Source organism: Hyperolius riggenbachi, chromosome 4 (assembly GCF_040937935.1).
Source record: "Hyperolius riggenbachi isolate aHypRig1 chromosome 4, aHypRig1.pri, whole genome shotgun sequence".
NCBI lineage: Eukaryota > Metazoa > Chordata > Amphibia > Anura > Hyperoliidae > Hyperolius > Hyperolius riggenbachi.
Genome location: NC_090649.1, coordinates 151,591,615 through 151,610,318, shown reverse-complemented (window position 1 = coordinate 151,610,318; position 18,704 = coordinate 151,591,615). Strand labels below are relative to the sequence as shown.

Below are 18,704 nucleotides of genomic sequence, written 5' to 3'. Positions count from 1 at the left end.
TTAACCACTTAACCTAGAGGCGCTCTAACCTGGATATGACCTACTGATGTTTTTTCTCCGTTTTGATTGCCTGATGAAGCGGGAGCTTTGCCCGTGAAACGCGTTGCATAACCTGGAGAATTCTCAATAAACAATACTGTTGTTTGTATACAGCTCATTGGTTGGTCTTTGCTTAAGGGAGGTGAATCCACCCACATCCCTCCGTTTTTAAAACGCTTTCCAAACGGAATTCTTTTACACTTTCTGGCGCCTCTGTTGTCTGACGATCACATTGAATAGTCCACCCTTGGTGGAGGGGTGCATCCCCGTCCTTTTTTCCTGTCTACAGAGAGCGACATTTTATACCTGAGTGGGGTCAGGTTATAATTCTCCCCACCTGCCGTTTCAGTGGTTGCCTGTGTGGTGACCCAGTTTTGTGAGTATATTGATTATTGATTACTTTTATGTGCAATTATTCTAACATACTACACCATATCGGGCTCTCGGTCTCATTTTTCGTTTCATAAGCTTTAACCACTTAACGACCGCCAAACGCCGATAGGCGTCGGCAGGTCAAAGTGGTGTTTCCATGGCCGTTCCATGTCAGTTCACGGAGGGTGTCTCCGCGAACAGTCTGCGAGCCGCAGATCGCGGCTCGCAGGCTAATTGTAAACACGCGGGGAAGAAATCCCCGCTGTTTACATCAATACGGCGCTGTTGCGCAGCAGCGCCGTAAAGGAGATCGGCGATCCCCGGCCTCTGATTGGCCGGGGATCATCGCCGTCGTCTGATAAGCTAAAGCCTATTGGAGGCGGTACAGGACGGATCGCCGTCCTGTGCCGCCCATATCCAGAACAAGAGGGAGGGAAGGAGAAGGAATATCGCTGCGGAGGGGGGCTTTAAGGAGCCCCCGCTTGGCCACACAGAGCGGCGGCGATCAGTCCCCCCCCCCCAACAGGACATCCCCTAGTGGAGGAGGGGGGGGGGGAGGAGAGTCTGATCACCTTGCCATAATCACGATCTGTGCTGCGGGCTGGAGAGCCCACGCAGCACAGAGGACACAGAAATCCCCTGGTCCTTAAAGAGACTCTGTAACAATTTTTTCAGCCTTAGTTCTTCTATCCTATGAGTTCCTATGCCTGTTCTAATGTGCTGGGGCTTACTGCAGCTCTTCCTAATTACACTGTCTCTGTAATAAATCAATGTATCTTTCCTCTGTCCTGTTTGTCGGGCTAAGGCTTTGATTGTGTGGAATGTGCAGGGCTGCTTGTGATTGGTAGAAGCGATACACACCCTCTGCAGGCCCCCTGCATACTCACACACTATGCTTAGCTGAGCCTATTAGAAGCTGGTTAGTTTGTTTGTAAACATTGCCTAAAACTAATTACAAGCCAGGATTGCAGCAGAGAGTGGCAGAAACAGCACAGAGGGGCACAGGAGAAAGTAAGGAATAGAATGGTATGCTTTTTAGTGTAAGAATATTAGAGTACAGATTCTCTTTAAGTGGTTAAAGTGACACTGAAGCGGAAAAAAAATGATATAATGAATTATATGTGTAGTATGGATGATTAATAGAACATTAGTAGCAAAGAAAAGTCAATTTTATTTTATGGTATATAGCTATTTTTAATAACATTGCATCATTCTCTAATATTTGCAGTTTACAAACCACACTGCATTTTAAACTATGAAACAGAGCAGAGCTAATGACCCCTTGCACTTCTCTGCAGTAAAAGCTTATCTGAAGTTGTCTTACATTGTTTCTTTGATGTAGAAGTGCTTCAGAAAATAGCATTGCTCTCTGACCAAATTAGGCCTCTTTTTCATGGACTGTTGATAGGCAGTGAAACACCACTCAAACTCTCACAACTGCTTGCTGCTGCCTGGTAACTGCTCACTGCTGCCTGGTAACTGCTCACTGCTGTCTGGCAACTGCTCGCTGAGCACACAGTTCGACTGTCTGTGGAAAAGAGGCCTTAGTCGCAGAGCTCAGAGAGGCTCTTTTGCAAACTTAAGTGAAGTTTTGTAACTCTTCCTGTACTGGAAACAATAATAGACTCATATCTGTGCTACTAATGTTCTATTTCTTAGCTGTACTACACATACAATTCATTATATCATAACTTTATTTTCACTTCCGATTCCCTTTAAAGTTATAGGCATGCTTTAAATACATTTATTGTACTCAAGTGGAATGGCAAGAAAACTCAATTCTAATGCAGAACAGCTGTAATAAATAAATAAATAATAAATAAGTCATGGTCAAGTAACTTCAAAAGGTATAACAGCAGAATTACAAAAATGGTATCCATAAAAGCAGAATATCCTTCACAGCATAAGAAAATGAGCATCTCCCAACCTCTCTGGCACACTCACAGAATACATCGCAATTACCACTACAAAGTCATTTTCAACTTTCTAGTGGAAGATACTTTTAAAAACTATGGCTTTCCCGGCCTTAAAGGGACTCCGAGCAGTGCAGAAACTATGGAAAGATGCATATCATTTTAAAGCTCTCTTTCTCCTCTTTCCAATCATATATAAACTGCCGCCCTACGCCTTTTAGTTTTCGCTACTTTCGCAATTGAAATTGCCGCGGCTGCGATTTCAATCGCGAAAATAGAGAAAACTAAAAAGGCGTAGGGCGACGATTTAGGGGTCGTCAGAAAGAGGAGAAAGAGAGCTTTAAAGAGACTCCGTAACAAAAATTACATCCTGTTTTTTATCATCCTACAAGTTCCAAAAGCTATTCTAATGTGTTCTGGCTTACTGCAGCACGTTCTACTATCACCATCTCTGTAATAAATCAACTTATCTCTCTCTTGTCAGACTTGTCAGCCTGTGTCTGGAAGGCTGCCAAGTTCTTCAGTGTTGTGGTTCTGTGATGCATCTCCCCCCTCCTGGCCCCTCTATGCACACTGCCTGTGTATAATGATCTCTTGAGATACAAAAGGAAGGGTGTATACAGCCTGCTTATGTATGAATGTATTTTCTATGTGTGGACATGCTGTACATCAACCTACTTCCTGTTTTGGTGGCCATTTTGTTTGTTTATAAACAAACTTTTTAAAACTGTTTTTAACCACTTTTAATGTGGCGAGGAGCGGCGAAATTGTGACAGAGGGTAATGGGAGATGTCCCCTAACGCACTGGTATGTTTACTTTTGTGCGATTTTAACAATACAGATTCTCTTTAAAATGATATCCATCTTTCCATAGTTACTTGTATTACACAAGGCGACTTTTTCCTAAAGTCAGCAGCTCCATTCTGCTGAATGGAGCTGCTGACACTGGGGAAAGTGTCGTCCTGTGTAATACAAGTAACTATGGAAAGATGGATATCATTTTAAAGCTCTCTTTCTCCTCTTTCTGACGACACCTAAATCGTCGCCCTACGCCTTTTTAGTTTTTTTTCTCTCTCTATTTTCGCGATTGAAATCGCGGCTGCGGCAAATTCAATCGCAAAAATAGCGAAAACTAAAAGGCGTAGGTAGGTGGTTTATATATCATTGGAAAGAGGAGAAAGAGAGCTTTAAATTGATATGCATCTTTCCATAGTTTCTGCACTGCTCGGAGTCCCTTTAAATGACCTCTGTCGTGAGAATCTTAAAATGTAAAATATATGTAAACATATATTTATTTTATTTATTTATTGTATTTATAAAGCGCCAACATATTACACAGCGCTTTTAAGCACAATTAAGAAGTATGTTTCTTCCAGAGTCATTTCTCCTATGTTGCTGTCACTTACAGTAGGTAGTAGACATCCGACAGAATCAACAGGTTTTGGACTAGCCTATCTCCTCATGGTCGGGTTCACAGGGCCTGCTTTATTTTCAAAATACACTTAGTGAATGGCATTTGCTCCGTCCAAGTGCCAAAAAAAAGTGTATGGTGAGCACGGAGGCTGGCCAGCATCTTTCTATAAATTTTTTCAGGGAGTGCCTTTATAAAGAATAAAGGCCATGCTGAGAATCCCCTATGGAGAGATGGACTAGCCCAAAACCTGTCGGTAATGTCAGATTTCTACTACTTACTGTAAGTGACAGCAACATAGGAGAGAAGTAATGTATGACTCATTTTACTCTGGAAGAAATGTACTTCTTATTTGTATGCGTTTTAAATTAAGATTTTCACGACAGTTCTTCAATAACATTCAATAAATGAGAAAGTTTGATATGTACTAACCATTGCAAACGACTGCGGTGATAAGTGCTCCTCTGTAGTAACTGGAGCCTCTGTGCTGGGAGAGGGTGGCATTTGGTCTGGCGATGACAACTTCAGAGATGCAATAAACTTTTCAAACTCATTGTTTTGCTAGAAACAAAAAGACAAAACTCAACTTAAGAGAAATACAATGTGATCATACAGGAACAGGTTTATTCGCTGAAAGCTTACGCTTTTTCTTTTAAAGTAAACCTGAGATGGCGAAATCAAAAAGATTTTATACTCACCAGGGGCTTCCTCCAGTCCCATGAGCGACCCCTCGCATGTGCAGAAGAGGCGACTGGGCCAGATTCCCGGGACTAATTGCGGCCAAACAGGGGAACTTGGGAGGAAGGCGAGGGACGCATCGGTGCACATGGGGCTGGAGGAAGGCCCGGTGAGTATAAAATCCTTTAATTTCGCCATCTCAGGTACCCTTTATGTTAGGCAATAAATGGTATCACCCCGATTCAAAACTGAACCTGCTTTCACTGAAATAGAATGTAGCCAACTGCGTAAGATGTTATGGCGGCAAGAAAAGTCTTACCTTCCCCTCTAAGGTGTTCGCACTGTCTGAATGTTTTTCATCTGGAGGCTCATTTCTTTTTAAAAGCTTGATTTGTGTCACAGGCTCTGAAACGTTCTGCAAGACAATCATATTTATGGAATCCTTGGGCACAATTAAACATGCAAACCAACATGTAGCAATCTGACACCTGTCCTGAAACCTGATCAGCATTTACTGAGCTCCTGTTTATAACTAGGGATGAGCCTGACAGTACAAAATTCAGTTTTACCCACCTACATGTTAGTGGGCACAGGCCCCAGCAGAAAGTGGTAATTGCCCTATTCTGCTGAAGCAGTGCATGCTACTCTCCATTTTCCCAACTCTTCTGTCATGTCCGCCAAGTCAAAAGGTTTCTGCGCCAGCACAGCACAGCATCTGATTTGGATGCCGCCATAACCGTAATGTTAAGGCTATAACGGTGCAGAGGGAAATTCCATAAAATCACTAATTCGGGAACTGGCAATAGCCAGACCCAGAATTACATGGCCAAATCATAAAATAAGGTTATCAGTTGGGAAATACATGTGTTATATTCCCCTACATTACATAGTGCTTGTAGGGCTGTCTATCGGCTTTCTCCATGCACCCAAATTACCAAGTGTATGCTACAGTTAAAACATAAACAAAAAAAAAAAAAAAAAAAAAAAAAAAAAACCAGGTGAAAGCACATTTGCAGGAATTACTTATAATAAGCAAATGTAAAAGATCAGCAGCATTGCAGACTTTTTGTAGAGAAAACGGGCAACAACCAAAATGTTGAACATGTGTACACGTGCCAAAACAATTAGGACCAAATTTATGATGGTCAACTTAAGCTTCAATGTGAATAAGCCATCTCAAATACATTTACTGACATATGCTAACCTACATCCACTATACACTAAATATGCTTCATCTTGTTTAAAGGGAACCAGAGATGGGCTTTTAAATACAAAATATACATATCTGGGGCTTCCTCCAGCCTGATTGCTCCCATGTCGTCCTCTTCTGACTGGGGCCAACAGCACATGTGCAGCCTGGCCACTTGTGCACTCCCGCCGCATTCACGTCACCCGGAGCGTCCTGGTCAGTACTACTGCGCAGGTGCAGGACACTCCTGGCGACTGGAGTGAGACGGGAAAGCGTGCCTGGCCGGACTGTGCTGGGCTGACTGGAGGATTTTGCGGGGCCAGTTTTAACGAAGGAGAAAGTGACTGAAGAGGACGAGGGAGCGATCAGGCCGGAGGAAGCCCCAGGTATGTATAACTTTGTAACACTTTCAGTGGGAATATCCATGTTTTCAGGAGCTGAATGCCCCATGACTAGCATTTTGCCAGGCCCTGATTAAGTGACACATCCAACAGCCTTATCTGGGTTGCCTATAAGACAGTAAATACATCTAACTACATACCTGTACTGTTAATATATCTGGCTGTCTGTTCTCCTGTTTTGAACATTCAAAATCTTGTTTAGCTAAAAAAACAAATAGGAAAATTATGGTCAAATACTTTAATAAGACACAGCACTATGAGAGCAGATGCCCCACCTACAGGACAGTTCATGTTAATGGACTCCATTCCAAACTAAACAATACATAAAAAAAGACAGAGGCTGTTCAGTTTGTATCACCAGGGGCTAGAAGGAAAAGGCTCTGGCTGATGTAAATATAGCACTAGTGAAGGCTGGGTATGTGCCTGCCAGGTGCACCTGGTCCACCAGGCCGACAAGGTGGTCGCCTGGGGCACTGCCGCAGGGGGGGGCCGTGCCCACTCCCGCCAAGATTGTGGGACCCCCCAGGTGGTGAACTGGCTTGCGTCCCCTAATGGACGCCGCTAGTTCACTCCCCGCAGCTCACCTCAGACTATTTGTGTCTCCAGTACAGGGCTTCAGGCGCCATCTTCCCGTAGCCCTGCTGTGTCAGCACAGGACTTTTACAGCCGCTGGCTGCAGGAAGATTATTGAGTGAGCTGCGCGCCTGGAGAGGAGTCTTCTGCAGGTGAGTAAATGCTTTCTTTTATACAGTTGTACATTATTTTCTGGTGAAACGCTGCCCACATTACATTTTCTAGTGAAACATTGCTGCATTACGATCATATTCTGGTGAATCGCTGCCCACATTACGATTATTTTCTAGTGAAACATTGCTGCATTACGATTATTTTCTGGAAAAACATTTCTCCCCAACAAGCAGGAAGAGGTATAGTCTGACCTGACCATGGCTTTCCCTTTCAACAAAAGGCAAGACACTCAATTAAGCTCTAGCAGTTCAGATGTCCCGTGAATTGTCAGATCATGCACATCCCACCAGCTTTGAAAGTCTGTAGGTACTTTCAGCCTATACCTTAATGCAGAAAGGCCAGTATTTAATGGAGAAAGATCTACCAGTATTTAGGAATGAATCGTGGGGATTAGCTAACTAACAGTGAAGTAACTATTCATGACAAACTTATTCGAATAAATACTCCACATACCTTTTCTTGGGGGATCTTGCTTCTTTTGATGGCACTTTGAGGTATTCTCAGCAAAGTCTGGCTTCTGATGCGGATATGCATATTGACCAGACTTCTTTTCCTGAGGTAGACTCTATAAAAAAAAATGTACAAACCATTCAGGAAGTGATGCGTTACTAGGCTTCAAATCAATACTCACTCTTCCATAACCCCACCTTGTCATTCACGTTTTGTGGCACTTGTGTCTTTCCGGAGACTTGCAATGACTGCCAAACGTTGTTAAACTCCTCCTCCTGTTTATGCTGAAAAACAAGAGTTAACTCAATCATGCAGTGGGTTATATAATTTTAATTGGGGGGGGTGGGTGGGTGTATATTCTGGCTAGGGGAGAGTGGAAAGTAGACCATTTTGTCAATAGTATTGGGTTCACCTGCCTTACGCACACATTAACTTAATGGTATCCTGTTCTTAATCCATAGGCATTAAATGATTACTTAAAGGGAACCTGAAGCGAGTAAAATTATTTAAAATAAACACATGACATAGCTTCAAATGAATATTACATACTTACCTCACCGCCGGTTCCTCTCAGAAGCTCATCATTTTTCTTTTTAAAGTGAGCCCTTCCAGTTGTGACAATATTTTGTCAGAACTGAAATATACCAGTTTCTGTCAGTTATATATCAGCAGCTGACAGTTACAACTGAATGTGCAAAGTAATGTCCATGTTTCCCTATGGCTCAGTTTAACTGTGTGCTGACCAGGAAGCGGTTATGGGGTAATGGCCATTTTTAAAATGGAGGACGGAGAAATCTATTGATCACAGTGGACAAATGGGACGCAGGAGAAAGAGATTGAAGAGTAGACTACATGGGAGGCAAGTATGGCCCAGTTCACATTAGCGTTCCAGGTCCGGCTTCCCCGGACCCGGAATGCTCCATAAAGAGCGGATGGTGAATGGATACATTGTTAATCAATGTATCCATTCACACTCGTGCGACCGTCCGGATCCGATCCGGGAAAGCAGCTCCGGGACGATCCGGCTTTTTTGCAACATGCTCTATTTTTGCCGTCCGTCCCCGTGCGGCTGCGGACCCGGGCCGGATCCTGACCCGAACATGCGGCCCATGCTGTACAATGAGAAACGGATGTTTCTCATCACACTGGCAATAGGACCGGATGCTTCCAGCACCGGTCCTATGCCACTTGGGGGGCCCGGACTACACGCCGGTATCCCCCATGCTTGCGGTGCCTTTCTGGCACTGCAATGTATCTAGTCTCGGCTACTTTATTATAGCCGGAACTGATACATTCCGGATCCGCAATTGGTGGCAACTTGTGGCCACCGCAGAGACCCGTACGGTCCTCTTTGCGGCCCCCGGACACTTGCGGACTCGAACTGCAAGTGTGAACGAGGCCTATGACCTGTGTATGGTTTTTTTGACTTTTTATTTTCAGTTCAGGTTCTCTTTAAGCCAAAAATAAAGATTTTTAAACTTATCTGAGGCTTCTTCCAGCCCCCTGGTCTCATCCTGTGCCTAGACGTCCTCCTAGCCCCCTCAGGCCAGCAGCGGTGACCCCTGCAAATGCAAAGTTGCCAAAATTTGTGGCTACTGGGCATGCGCAGCACCGGGCCACGCACTCTCAATGCGAGATCGCAGACTCTGCAGTCCAGTTAAGTTTCTCCACCCCAAACTCATCAATGCCTTTATGGCCCTTGTTTTGTGCACAGGTGTGCAGTCATGTTGAAAGAGGAAGGGGCCATCCTTAAACTATTTACACAAAATTGGGAGCATGAAATTGTACAAAAAGTTTTGGAATCTGGAAGCATGCATTGTTCCTTTCACTGGAACTAAGAGGGCACGCCCAACCCTTTGAAAACAATGTTACACCATAATCCTCACCTGTTACACCTGGTGCAAGGCAGTCAGGCAAGTATAGTTCCTCTGGAATCTACCAAACCCAGACTCATCCATTGGATTGCAGGATTTGTCACTCCAGAGAACACGCCCCAACAGCTCTATAATCAAGTGGTGGTGTGCTTCACAAAATAGCATACAATGTTTTGCCTTGCATGGCTTGGATGCAGTACCTCAGCAGTGGAAACACATTCCATGAAGCTCTCTACGCACAGTTCTTGAAATAAGCTGAAGGTCAAACGAAGCTTGTGAGGTCTGTAGCTATTGACTTCTTTGCAATGTGCACTTCAGTATGTGATTGTACGTGGCCTACCATTTCATGAATAAAATGCTGTGCTGTACTTCCAAATTACTTCCACTTTGATATAATATCACTAACAACTGACAGTGAAATATTTAGTTGTGAAAAAAAAAATTACATGAATGGACTTTTCATCACACCTCATAACTTATAAACTTACTTTATACCAGACAAACAATAAAACCTACCTTAATCTTTTGGTTTCCCGATGAGTTAAACCCTTTATGTGGTGAGTTGGTATTTCCCTGGTATTGCTGCTTTCCACCAGGATGCTAAAAGCAACAATAAAAAGATGTTTACCTCAGATAAGCAAAATTAAGTATCAGTTGCATAATAGGTTCAGATTTTGTTTTGTTTTTTATTTAGTACAAAGTGTCTGGTGACACATACAGGGCCAACACATTATAGACTTGTAAAGCTGTGCATGCGACACGAAGCATGTTGCGGCGTTACCTAGTTTCACACCAAGGTTTGGAATGATTAGTACACCAAAATCTGTATATTCAGGTGTGCTAATCAAGTGCTATGTATAAAGTGCATGCTATACAGGATATTATGGTTACTTTGTCTACTCATAAGGTCGGATTTTTATACTCCTCAAAAGAAATTGCTCTGAAATATAAATTATCTTTTAAATATGCTGCCATATATATCTAAAAGGACCTGAATTCAAAACCAGCAATATTTCTAACAATGAGATCAGTACATTTGGGCACAATCATTCTTCCCAATAACTCCCTTATTCGTGCATATGCAGGTGCACCAAACCGGAAGCAATGCAACACGCCAATCCTGTTCACCCAGGAAGTAATGTGTGGTTATTAATCTTGTGGCAAGGCTGTAACTGTCTGCAGATGCCATTAACCTCCTTAGCGGTAATCTCGAGTCAGGCTTGGGACAGAAATCCGCAGCTCAGAGTGGTAATCCCATGGCTCAGTAAGTAAGATCTCTCTGTAGTATGTTTTTTTTTCTTGTTATTAGGGTCTAAAAGCTTGTGAAAAAATGGTATGGCTTTTAGACCTTAAATCTGGAAATAATCATAATGCCAGGGAGGTTAAAGCAAGAAATCTGAAATCTTTGCAAAATTGTGAGGAAAATAAAAAAAAAACCCTGGCGTTCTGTTGCCAAGAGATTGTTCCAGAGAGTCCCACTTTGTTGCAGTAGTATTTCGTTGCACAGGACGGCACGATTCATACGTATTTTCAGCAAGTCTAAACCAGTGTTCCATAACCCCGTCCTCAAGTCTCACCAACAGTGCATGTTTTGTGTAAATGCACTATAATCAGCTCTGCTGAGACACTAATTACCTCACCTGTGCAGGTTTGTGATGTTCTGCAAAACATCGAATGTTGGTGGGCCTTGAGGACAGGGTTGGGGAATTCTGCTCTAAACTAATATTTGCTTTGTCTCATTTAAATTCTGAAGGCTGTGTTGAAGCTTTTTAAGCATGGCATAGCTCTATAAAGTTGCAGGCATAATACCTTACTGAAATAAAAGACAAGACATTGTTCAAGTAAGAGCTATTCATACCCGTGTAGGAACAAACAGAGAGCGGGGTGAGTGGTTCAGGGCACCCAGCTGTCCTTTTTGTGAGGCTCCTGTAGATAATTCAGGAGAATAAGAAGTATAGTGATTGGTAGCAGGCTGTGGTTTTACTATAGCAGTCAGTTTCTGCCCTCCAGTTTCCATGCGAATACCGTGAGTAAGGCTGATTAAGGCACTGGTTGGCAATCTGTAACCTCTGGATTGGGTACATCTGCAGCAAACAGGGAGACGTCAATTATTACAGATTTTTAGTATTCGTAACAGACATAATTAGCAAAATTATCTAGTTATATCAGTACCTTATTGTTAAACCTCCGGGGAATTCTTCATCGAATAATACTTCCAGCAGCACATCTGCATCTTTTTCCGCTGCAAGGATACAAAGAGTGAAAACATTAAAGTAGAGCTACAAGAAAGATTGTTTTCCGAAGGGGGTAGGAGGCGCCCGTATAGTGTATTAGGTGTACTCTTTATACCAAGAGACTCCACTTGATAAAAGGTTAAGAAGGTTTATTTTAGCACAAAAGACAACGCGTTTCGCGGTCCAAGCCGCTTCCTCAGGTCAATAACAGGTGCTTTTAAAACAAATAAATGAAATCAATAGAAATACATAAAACATGCGACATAAAAACAAACATGTAGTAATAAAATAATATGTGTAGCGGTTATAAACACAAACCATTAGCATCTATGGGGACCAGCCCTTAGTCATGGCAGTTATGCATACAAAAACACAAGTATTGATAATAATAATGATAAAATAAACTACTTCATGAAATAGATATACAAAACTGTAATGGGTGTGGTGGACGGTGGTAGAGGAAGAGGGTGTGTGTATAATGGGATCCATGTTTATAGTGGAAAGGAAGTATAACTAGTATACTCAGTGGTACAGACTGAAGTGGGGAGATGCCGGAGGGGGGATGGGGAGGAGGGGGGGGGGGGTTATATATGATCTCCCATACCTCCACCGGCATATAGTCCATCCCCCCCCCCCCCCAGGCCCCAGCCTACATTATCTGTTCCCCTTTCCACTAACCCCCCCCCTATCTATATAACCCCCTCCCCTCCTCCTCCCCATCCCCCCTCCTGCATCTCCTCACTTCAGTCTGTACCACTGAGTATACTAGTTATACTTCCTTTCCACTATAAACATGGATCCCATTATACACACACCCTCTTCCTCTACCACCGTCCACCACACCCATTACAGTTTTGTATATCTATTTCATGAAGTAGTTTATTTTATCATTATTATTATCAATACTTGTGTTTTTGTATGCATAACTGCCATGACTAAGGGCTGGTCCCCATAGATGCTAATGGTTTGTGTTTATAACCGCTACACATATTATTTTATTACTACATGTTTGTTTTTATGTCGCATGTTTTATGTATTTCTATTGTTTTCATTTATTTGTTTTAAAAGCACCTGTAATTGACCTGAAGAAGCGGCTTGGACCGCGAAACGCGTTGTCTTTTGTGCTAAAATAAACCTTCTTAACCTTTTATCAAGTGGAGTCTCTTGGTATAAAGAGTACACCTAATACACTATACGGGCGCTTCCTACCCCCTTCGGAAAACGATCTTGTATCACCCCACTCGTGGGGTTCTTCGTGACCTTCAAGAAGCGAAGCCTTTTTCTAAGGAGCAGCGACCAACGATCATAAAGACCGAGTGGGGACGGGACTTCCCTACACGCCGGTACAAGTGGTTGCCTTTAGCAACCTACACTTGTGAGTATATTTACTCTTAAATGTTATCTCCTTATCTGAGGATAATACACCATAAGGGCTCCTGGTACCCTGCGGGTTTTTTCTTTTTGTCTTTCCTCTATACTGACAAGAAAGATTGCTTCTGTAAATCAGCAGGATAGCAAATCTAAAAGGCGACTTTCCCCTAAACTGGATACAAAACAGACAATTATCTTAAAAAGCATATGCTTTGGGCTGTCAAATCTTTGTATCCATTTTCCTGGAATTTTTTGGTAGTGTAGAAACCAAAACAAGCACAAATCCTTTTATCCTTATGCTGATGGTAAAATGATTGAATGGTAATACATTAACTTAACCACTATGCGTTCCTGGGGTTTTACCCCCTTAAAGTGAAGCAGAGACGAAGCACCCTCATGTATTTTACCATATATATCAGTGGGAACATAAGAGAAAACACCTACCCTGCTCGCTGTTTCATCCTTCACTGCTCAGCCTGCTTTTTAGCAGCCCTAATAAAATCCCCGACTGAGCATTCAGTCTGGCTTTGCTCAGGAATCCTTATAGCGGAGAGTCTGTCTTCTCTGATGTCTTTTCAAGCCCAAGCCTGCCCCTTCTGGCTCTGCTATAATGACTCCGCTATAATGATTCCGGAGCAAAGCCAGACTGAATGCTCAGTCGGGGATTTCATCAGGGCTGCTAACGAGCAGGCGTTTTCTGTAATGTTCCCACTGATATAGATGGTAAAATACATGAGGGTGCTTAGTCTCTGGTTCACTTTAAAGGACAACTGTGACCTTTAAAAAAAAAATGTTACTCACCTAAAAGGAGGGAAGGCTCTGGATCCCAACCCTGTCCTCAAGGCCCACCAACAGTGCATGTTTTGTGGAGATGCACAGATGTAATCAGCTCTGCTGAGACACTAATTACCTCACCTGTGAACGCTTGTGGTTTCCTGCAAAACATGCACTGCTGGTGGGCCTCGAGGACAGAGTTGGGAAACGATGCCTTAGAGCCCTCCCGTTCCTCTCTGTATCCCCTCGGTTCCAATGCTGGGCCCCCTGTTCCAGTATTAATTTAACGTCGAAGAGGCCTTCAGGTCTCCTCAGAAGGCCACGGAAGTACTCGGGTCTCAAGTACTTCCGAAGAAGAGTTGCTCCACACTGTGGATTCGTCTTCAGAAGCCGCACACCTTTGGAATTACTTGGAGACCAGATTACTTTCATGGAGACCTAAAGACGCAGCTGGAGGGAAATCTTAACTGGGAAGGCTGGTGGCGGAACGAGGAAATGCAGAGAGGAACGGGAAGGCTCAAAGGGATCCAGAGCCTTCCCTGCACTTAGGTTAGTATCTAGCTTTTTTGTTTTAGAAGGTTGATTCTGTCTTTTAAGATTCCTGACAATTTTGACACTGTAAAATTCAAATTAACCATGTATGCCGCATGGACGTGAGCTAGTGAAAAAATGTACCTTTATTTCCAAATAAAATATTGTCACCATACATTATACTAGTGATATAATTTTAATGTTGCAATAACCAGGACAAATGGGCAAATAAAATGTGTGGATTTTATTTACGGCAGCATGTGGTATTTTAAAACTATAATGGCCGAAAACTGAGAAATAATGATTTTTTCCTTTTATTTCTTAATTATTCCCATTAAAATGAATTCACAATAAAATAATTCTTAACATAATGTACCATCCAAAGAAAGCCTAATTGGTGTTGGAAAAAACAAGGTATAGATCATTCCTTTGTGATAAGTAGTGATAAAGTTTTTGGGGAATGAAAGGGAGGAGCGCTGAAATGGGAAAATTCCTCTCGTCCATAAGGTGAAAAATACCCGCAGGCTGAAATGGATAATAATTTTTAAGGTGCCTTTGGGTCATTACCCTGAAGAAAATGACCCTGCAGGTAGCAATATCTGAAAACCAACGGTGCCATTTAACGAATCTAAATTTTCTGTATAGGATTCAACTCAAAAGACATTGCAAATAAATATCGAAGATGATAATGTGTATATAACGACCTCTATCAAAACATTTTTGTAAAATGTCCTGCTTACCTCCTTTAATTCCAACAACAGTCCCTCTAAGCCCAAGGGGGACAGAAAAACTCTCCCGGACATTAACAACTCGATCAAAAAGCCGAAACTCAGCATCTCTGTCTGGAACAACTCCATGTTGTTGTTCAAGAGGCTGCCAACATGAAAAACAATATCAAGCAACACAGGTGTAGTAATGAAGTTATACAATGCATAACAGAACATAAAGCCATATGTTAAAGCAGTAGGATCAGTCATACTATGCCAGGGAAAAAAACATATATATAAGTAGATAAATACTTGATCTACTTACATAACACATGTATTATACTGTCCACGTTTTGATTTCAGTGAATGTTATAAAGTAAATGACTAGAATTCTGTTAGTGGTGGGGGCCATGTCTTTTGCCTAGAGTTAAGGCTAATTAGTGATGTAATTTCTGCCCTTTACTTTTTTCTTGTTTCCTCCAATCACTGAGTCGCCTCAGCCTTGCTTGTAAACACAAGTGAGTAGGGGATTAGGTTTCAGATAAGCAGCTGGCAGGGAAATAAAGGAAAGAGGAGGAATACATTATAGATAAAAAGAACCCCGCAGCATGCAATTCTTTGGCACCGACTACTAAAGGGCCAATGCTCCTTAAGTATGTGATAACTCCAAATCATAAACAGCAGAAAAAGTTTTGAAAGTTTTGAATGCAGGATTAGCATCTTTATCACTTAATACCCTCAGACCAGCTGCTGTTGAAATTTGATTTTTATGGTGACGATACCGCTTTAAGCCAAATAAAGATAACCATCTACAGTCATACGATATTGGTTTCTCAATTCAGTCAGATGAAGTAAGAGGAATCAAATGCATGCAACCCAATTATCCCTGCCCAATGGTAAACTAGTTTAATCTGGCTGATCATTATTAAAGGGGCACTATGGTGAAAGTGAGGCTATTGGGATAACCCTGGTAGCATGTACCTAATATTAGGAGCATCAGATAGTAGTAAACTTCCTCTGCTTTACAATTAATTACAAGATAATCTGATAATTTGTCCAACAACCAGCAACTTCATAAATTACCTTCATTGAGGTAACTATGCCTTCCAGTAACATACCAAGTCTATGTTTTATATGACTTTGTTGTTGTGTTTAATGTTTTAGAGCATAAATACAATTTTGCGTTTCATACCATTCAGGCCATGCAGGATAGGGTAGTCCACTAAATTGGGGGTGCTCGGTTTTATTTTGTGATAGACTGGAAGCCCAAGTGAATGGATTATCAGGGGAAGTGTGCATAAGTCTAGTAGTAAGTGGAAGACCTAAGTGTTGCAGTAGTGCAAGTAAGAAATAAGAGTCCATATGCAATTTACTTTTTCACTTAAGTTTTCTCCTAGGAAATAATTTTTCATCTCCTGTTTCACTGTTTAACACTCTACAATTGAAAAAATACCAAAAGTAGGTGAAAAAGTACTGTCAAAATCTCAATCTATTTTCTGGCTTGTTTGTGACTTAAAAGGCATTTTTTATTGATAAGATGTGAAAATATCACCTAGAAGAAAAAAAACTCAGGAGAAAAAGTTAATTGCATATGGGGCAAGGTAAAAATGTTTTAAGGTATACTTAAAGGAATACTATTAAAGTATCTCAATTTCTGGAAGCAGCATTAATCAATATGGCAATATGAGTCAGAACGAACACAGCATGTTTCTGCTGTGCAGTGTGTCTTTTTTTAGTATACCTTGCAGACAGCGTCCCCTGAACAAACTGACGGCGACGGGTTTTTGGGGCAGACCATTATGCTAGAGGTGATGCCTCTTGCCGAGTGCAGCTGTGGATTATACTGTTTTATGCTCCCCAACTTCAGTGCAAGTTATGCAGCATGTTACTATGAGGAGGGAGAGACAACAGCTCTCCCTCCCTCTCACTCCAAGTCTGCCCGGCCACTTGTCCCCTTCTGTTAGCGTGTGAAGGGAACAGTCAGAAGTTTCCCTTCACACTAGTGAAGCCCGATTCATGAGGGATTGGCTCATTTGAGCCGGTTCTTTCCTGTGAGTCGAGTGATCCGAGTCATCACACTGAACCGAATCAGTTCAGTGGATGAGAAAGACACTGAACCGAATCAGTCCAGTGGATGAGAAAGACACGGAACCGAATGTGGATGAGAAAGGAATCCTTTCTCATCCACTGAACTGATTCGGTTCAGTGTGATGACTCGGATCACTCAACTCACAGGAAAGAACCGGCTCAAATGAGCCAATCCCTCATGAACCGGGCTTCACTAGTGTGAAGGGAAACTTCTGACGATTCCCTTCACACGCAAACAGAAGGGGACAAGTAAGCATGATGTTATTGGCCGGGCAGACTTGGAGTGAGAGGGAGGGAGAGCTGTTGTCTCTCCCTCCTCATAGTAACATGCTGCATAACTTGCACTGAAGTTGGGGAGCATAAAACAGTATAATCCACAGCTGCACTCGGCAAGAGGCATCACCTCTAGCATAATGGTCTGCCCCAAAAACCCGTCGCCGTCAGTTTGTTCAGGGAACGCTGTCTGCAAGGTATACTAAAAAAAGACACACTGCACAGCAGAAACATATGCTGTGTTCGTTCTGACTCATATTGCCATATTGATTAATGCTGCTTCCAGAAATTTAGATACTTTAATAGTATTCCTTTAAGCCAACCAAAAAAAAATGATATTTACTCACCCGGGGCATCCCTCAGCCCCCTGAAGCTGGATGGTGCCCTCGCAGCCCCGCTCCGATCGTCCTATCCCCGCCGGTGGCTACTTCCGGGTTCGGCGACAGCCGCCGACAGGCTGGGAATGCAGCTGATTCTCCGTGTTCCCAGCCGCTATATCACCCTCTATGCTGCTATAGCGTGTGTACTGTTCTTAGCTGGTTTCAGACCTTCCTATCTGGCAGGACACAGCAAGTATGTCTGGGCACACACTACTCTAATCCAGTGCCACTTGCCTATGGAGTTCCACAGGGTTCTGTACTATCACCATTACTCTTTGCAGTCTACATGCTCCCACTGGGCAAAATAATCCAGAACTATGGTTTAGGATACCATTGTTATGCAGATGACACACAACTGTATCTGTCCTTCAAGCCTGGCACCCAAGACTCATCAGCATCCATAAATGCGTGTCTAGTGGATTTACAAAATTGGATGAACACCAGCTGGCTGAGGCTGAACTCTGACAAAACAGAGGTGTTGGTGGTAGGTGGTCCACACATGATGGATAAAGTTCAAAACGCTCACCACCTCAAACTAGCAATTGGGGGAGATACTGTACAGTATAAAGACTCTGTGCGAAACCTTGGGGTGATCCTGGATGGAAATCTAAAACTCAGACAGCAGGTATCAGCTGTCGTCAAGTCTTCCTTCTTCCATCTAAGAAATACAGCGAAAATAAAACACCTTATCCCAGCTGAAGACCTACCTGCCCTGGTTCACGCATTTGTATCCTCCCGCCTAGACTACTGCAACGCCCTGTTAATCGGATCTACAGATAAGGTTCTGCACCCCTTACAGCTAGTACAGAATGCTGCAGCCAGACTCCTAGCCAATGCCCCCCGCAGCTCACACATCACCCCAGTACTGCAAACTCTTCACTGGTTGCCAGTAAAATGGAGAATCAATTTTAAGATCTGCCTGCTGACATTCAAGGCTCTACACCACATGGGACCCAAATACATAGCGGATCTATTGGAACTTTATGCCCCTCCACGCACCCTCCGCTCTGCCAACAAGATGAAGCTGGTTATTCCCAGGATACACTTAACATTTGGTGCTCGTGCCTTTTCCTATGCAGCCCCTACTCTATGGAACTCACTTCCACAATCAGTACGAGAGGCTCCTTCTCTGGACAGCTTTAAAAAAAAGGCTAAAAACTCACCTCTTTTCCCTAGCCTTTGAGACTGCATAATGCAGGGTCACAGCGCTTTGAGTCCCCAGGGAGAAAAGCGCTATATAAATATTATTGTTATATATATATATATATATAT

At 42.7% G+C, this 18,704-nt stretch overlaps 1 protein-coding gene across 2 annotated transcripts in view; it reads right to left on the bottom strand.

Moving 5' to 3' along the window:
* The window catches only part of XRN1 (5'-3' exoribonuclease 1), a 131,273-nt gene that overhangs the window by 20,976 nt on the left and 91,593 nt on the right, over positions 1-18,704 (bottom strand). Inside the window, exons 29-38 of one of the 2 annotated variants that reach the window (XM_068280786.1) lie at positions 14,725-14,857; positions 11,247-11,316; positions 11,100-11,158; positions 10,933-11,000; positions 9,591-9,674; positions 7,398-7,484; positions 7,204-7,315; positions 6,144-6,205; positions 4,733-4,828; positions 4,168-4,296 (exon numbers count right to left, since the gene is read on the bottom strand). In XM_068280786.1, coding sequence (XP_068136887.1) covers positions 4,168-4,296; positions 4,733-4,828; positions 6,144-6,205; positions 7,204-7,315; positions 7,398-7,484; positions 9,591-9,674; positions 10,933-11,000; positions 11,100-11,158; positions 11,247-11,316; positions 14,725-14,857 — 900 coding nt within the window. Of the gene's footprint in view, positions 1-4,167; positions 4,297-4,732; positions 4,829-6,143; positions 6,206-7,203; positions 7,316-7,397; positions 7,485-9,590; positions 9,675-10,932; positions 11,159-11,246; positions 11,317-14,724; positions 14,858-18,704 lie in introns of both variants that reach the window. The other variant, XM_068280785.1, reaches the window with a different exon arrangement.